Genomic DNA, 4515 nt, shown 5'->3' with positions numbered 1-4515 from the left:
CATCACTTCTTGTTCTAAAATTAGTTAAATTTTAATACGAAGTAATTAATAATAATAATAATAATAATGACCAAGTAATTGACTTATAAAAAGCCACTTCAAATATATTGACAAAGAGATGAAAAAAATGAAAGAAAATAGTTATCCCTTTCCTCTCTTTCTTCTGGTGTAGTTTATTCTTGCATTAATTTTTATTTTATTTTATAATACTACAATCTTTTATGTTAGTTTTTTCCTCACTAGTTACTAGAGTATTATTTTAAATGGAACTTTGACCTTACTCTGTCAAAGTTGCCACTTTTTTTTTAATTTAAGAGTTGGTTGATACTTTTCCCTCTATTTTGCTCATCACAGCAGCCAAGAACACTACATTTGACTGGTCAGCCATTGTCCCAACTCCCTTCACCTCCCCTGTCTTCTCTTCACCTAATCAAACCCAAAAACCCCAAGACTTTTTCTTCTTCTTGTTCTTGTTCTTGTTCTTATCAATTAACACTTCATATTAGTATATTAATCAGTCAAATTTCATACCCGCCGTTTCTCCGGTTGCCGTACAGTGAAATTCATCACCGAAATACATCAACGATAATTGCTTTTACAGTTGTTAAACCATTAATTTCTTTCTAAGCGGTTTAACGAATTTGTTTCTTTAAATTTCATTTATATAAATATATTTATGGCGAATAGTAGTAACAAAGAAACGGCGATTAGGCTTAGAGAGGTTGCGGAAGGAGCAGTGAAGGCGATTGGGTTAGGGTTTGATATAGTGGATGATTTGAGGTTGAAGTTTTGCAAGGATTATCAGTTGATCTCTGTTGACGATGATCAGGTGCGAGACATATCTATTCCTGGCGGAATTTTGGTTCAAAATGTTCCCAAATCTATCAATTGCGATAAAGGCGAACGCATGAGATTTAGTTCTGATCTTCTCTCTTTCTCCAAGGTATCTCTCTCTCTCTTTTTGCAATTTCTTTCTTATTATACACAAAAATGATATCTTATGTTTGAGTGTAGAACTGCTCCTTAACTATGTACTTAACAATTCTGCTCCTTTTAAGTTTGCCAAAAATTAACACTTATTAGTATTAAACTCCATCTGAAAAAAATCATGAATATTTATCTTTCTTTCTGTGATTTTCATGTTATTTGTATGTAATTGTGATTTGGTTTCAAAATATATTTAGTCAACCTTGTAGAATCAATGAGTTGTTCCTGCTGTATTCCCAATTTAAAACTCAGTAATTTATAGTTTCCAGGGAAAAGGTCCATATATACCACTGAACTTTGTGATATGGTCCAAATATGCCATCTGTTAATATAATTGGGGCCAAATATACCCCTACTCTTACAAGATTGAACCAAATATGCCATTATTCTAAGGCAAAAACTGGACCATGACAAATTTGAGCCTTTCTCTTTCAGAACAAGCGACGTGTTGAAAAGCTTTTGTCATTAGTGAGTAATGGCATATTTGGACCGATCATGTAACCATACAATATATTTGACCTCAACTATTTACCTATGGTATATTTGAACCATTTCACAAAGTTTAGTGACAACTCTGGACCTCTTCACTAGTTTACTCCCTCTATTTCATCTTTACGATAGTAAGGTGATTGACCAGGAAGTTAATAAAGTTATTTTAACTTATTTTCACGATAATGGAGGAAAAATATTAAATTAATAATTTACAAGTTGATGGTGAAAAGATTACATCAAAAATTTAAACATTGAATAGATTAATGGATTTGAATATTTGGAAGTTGCAAAAGTAGTATAAAAATGGAAATGTTGTATTGCAATAGAGGGAGATTAGTGCTTTCACCATGAGATAGGATAATTTCTTTTGGAGTATAAGCAACGAAGGGGCTCAACGAGAGAAAGGGAAGAAGGGATTGCTGAAAATCAAGGGAATTTGGCAATCAATGAATATGAGGCAAGTCCCCGTTGTGATGTTCATTAGTTATTTTGAAAGGGGTGAGAAAATATATGCATGTTGAGAGATGTGGATAAATGGTTAGGAGTTGACGAAAATGCATGAAGTCTAAGTTTGAGAAAACCTCACTAAAATCGTCCAAAACCGAGCTCACAATCTTCCAAAATCTAGTTTTGAAGTCCAAGTTTGAAAATTGAAATTAAAATCTTCCCAGGTGTAATTCCTTAATGGAAAACGCAACTCAGACTTGAACCTAGACCTATCGCATACTTGATCCCACCCCCAAACGCAACCCGAACCCGGACCACCCCTCTCCTTCTTCGCAATTGTGATCCTCACCTTGCAAATGCGAAGGTCAACCTTTTCATCCTTCATGAATAGGACCAGAGCTTCACAAATCTGAAGAAGGAACTCAACTTCACCAGATGAAAACAGTTCAACTAAGGCCAAAATCAACCGAAATTCCGAATGGACCCTCGAAAATCATTTGGAACCCAACAAAAACAAATCAAATTTGCAAATGGACTAAAATTTTGTTCTGGACCTGTTAGAATCATCTAATGACGATCCTAGTCATCTTGACTAAAAGTTGACCATGGTCAAACCTTACTTTTCCAAAACTCAAGAATCCACCCAAAGATTCAAAGCAGTCCTCAACACCTCGAGATCCATGCAAGCCACTCAACTTAGTCAAAAATCACCTTCTGGTCCTATCAAAACTCACAACTTGAATCCGACCTCGTTAGGCGCACATACAATGTTGACTTTTATCAAACTTCAAAACTCAGAATCTCATCCAATATTCATCCGATCACCTCAAAAACCATGCTACCCATCCCGCTAGTCACAAAATGATATACAGAAGCTAGGGGAAGGGTTAAAACATGGAGAACACACAGAAAACTCAAAACGGCTATGAGGGTTGTTACATTTACTTGAACTAGTTTCACGGCACATGTGTACCGTATATATAGTATACAATATTGTAAAATAGAATTAATACTACTAAATTAAAGCTTTTAGTAAATAATTATAATTGAAAGAACATAGACAAGTGCTTTTTAACGATTAATACATATTTTCATAGGGTTACTTGTATATTGAGATCAAAATGACCAGATATCATTGAAATATTTTAAAATACATTCAAAGTATAAGTATGGGGAGAAAGTGACATTTCTTTAGTAGTATTATTTTTTACTTCACTCAATTTTGTAAACAAATCTAACCAACAAAATAGAAAAAACATATCAATACAAAAAATATCACCAATAGTCTTTCCTCTTGAGGTTATGCACATAAATGATGAATACCATTTAAGTACAATTTTTCTCTTAAATATTCATACTTGAAAATTTTGTATGTGCATGACACTAATAAGGATCACCATAAATAATTTAATATTTTATCTTTATATGTAATATATCTTTTACAAAATTTTATATAGCTAGCAAGGAGTGTATCTTGTGACATAGCATTTTCTTAAATTAAAATGATCCCAAAATAACAGGAAATTCATACTTATAAAATTTCATACTCAATATAAATATAAAAAAGAAAAAATATATCGAACAATATGTTAGGGATGCGTTGGAAGTCATTAATTTAAGTATTTATTTATATTTTTAGTTGCTTTATTAATTATTCTAGAATAAGGTTTAGTTTCAGAGTTTCATAAGGATTAGGTTAAGTTATATTTATTAGTTTGGAATAAGATTTAGGTCTCGTACTTTCATAAGAATTAGACTTCCTATTTATGTAATAAGACTCCTATTTAAAGGGGCTTTTGATTAATAAATCAGTAAGTCATAATTCAGCAAAAAACAGGAGATTAGAGTTCTCTCTTCCATTGAACTCTAAGGTTTCAGTCTCCCTTTGAAGAGCTGAAGAGATCAGAGTTCTCTTTTAATGAATTCTAATGTTTCAGTCTCCGTTTAACGAGCTGATTTATATATTGCCTTGTGAATTGATCCTTCCCTAAAGATTCATAACAATATGGTATCAGAGCCTAACGCAATGGGCAATGAGATCAGTTCTCGATTTCAAGGAAAACATACCATTACAGAAACCCTAATGGACTCTAAAATTGCAGCAATGGAACAACGCCTCACGAAAGAATTGTCCAAGTCATCTAAGAACAATTGTCTAGATTGGGAATTGACTCACTGTCCGTCGCTTTTTAATAAAAAAAAATATTTTAAAAAATATTTTACGAAAAGTGACGGACAACATCTCTTAGTACGTCACTTTTTTTTCGCGAATTTTTGCGCCAAATATATATATATATAATTATTTAATATAGGTAGAGACGCTGTTCGTCGCTTTTTATTAAAAATAATTATTTATAAATGAAAAAGAAATCACGTCGTCCGTCGCTTTTTATTAATTTAAATTGATTAATTATTTTATAAGAAAGCGACGGACAACATCTCTTAGTCCGTCGCTTTTTAGTCAAAATACTAGTCAAATACTTAATAAAAGCGACGGGCGATGTCTCTTAGTCCGTCGCTTTTTGGTCAAATATTTTTTTAAAAGCGACGGACAAAGAGACGTTGTCCATCGCTTTTCTTAAAATATCT

The 4515-nt window shown here is 32.6% G+C and overlaps 1 protein-coding gene across 1 annotated transcript in view; it reads left to right on the top strand.

Moving 5' to 3' along the window:
* Nucleotides 1-291: 291 nt before the first annotated feature.
* The window catches only part of LOC102605807 (MACPF domain-containing protein At4g24290-like), a 21619-nt gene continuing 17395 nt past the window's right edge, over nucleotides 292-4515 (top strand). Inside the window, exon 1 of the mRNA XM_006339979.2 lies at nucleotides 292-943. Coding sequence (XP_006340041.1) covers nucleotides 677-943 — 267 coding nt within the window. The 5' untranslated portion in view covers nucleotides 292-676. The remainder of the gene's footprint in view (nucleotides 944-4515) is intronic.

The sequence above is a fragment of the Solanum tuberosum genome, unplaced genomic scaffold, assembly GCF_000226075.1.
Source record: "Solanum tuberosum cultivar DM 1-3 516 R44 unplaced genomic scaffold, SolTub_3.0 scf00013, whole genome shotgun sequence".
In the NCBI taxonomy this organism is placed as follows: domain Eukaryota; kingdom Viridiplantae; phylum Streptophyta; class Magnoliopsida; order Solanales; family Solanaceae; genus Solanum; species Solanum tuberosum.
The sequence above is the reverse complement of the archived record's forward strand: the minus strand, read 5'-3'. Positions and strand labels throughout refer to the sequence as shown.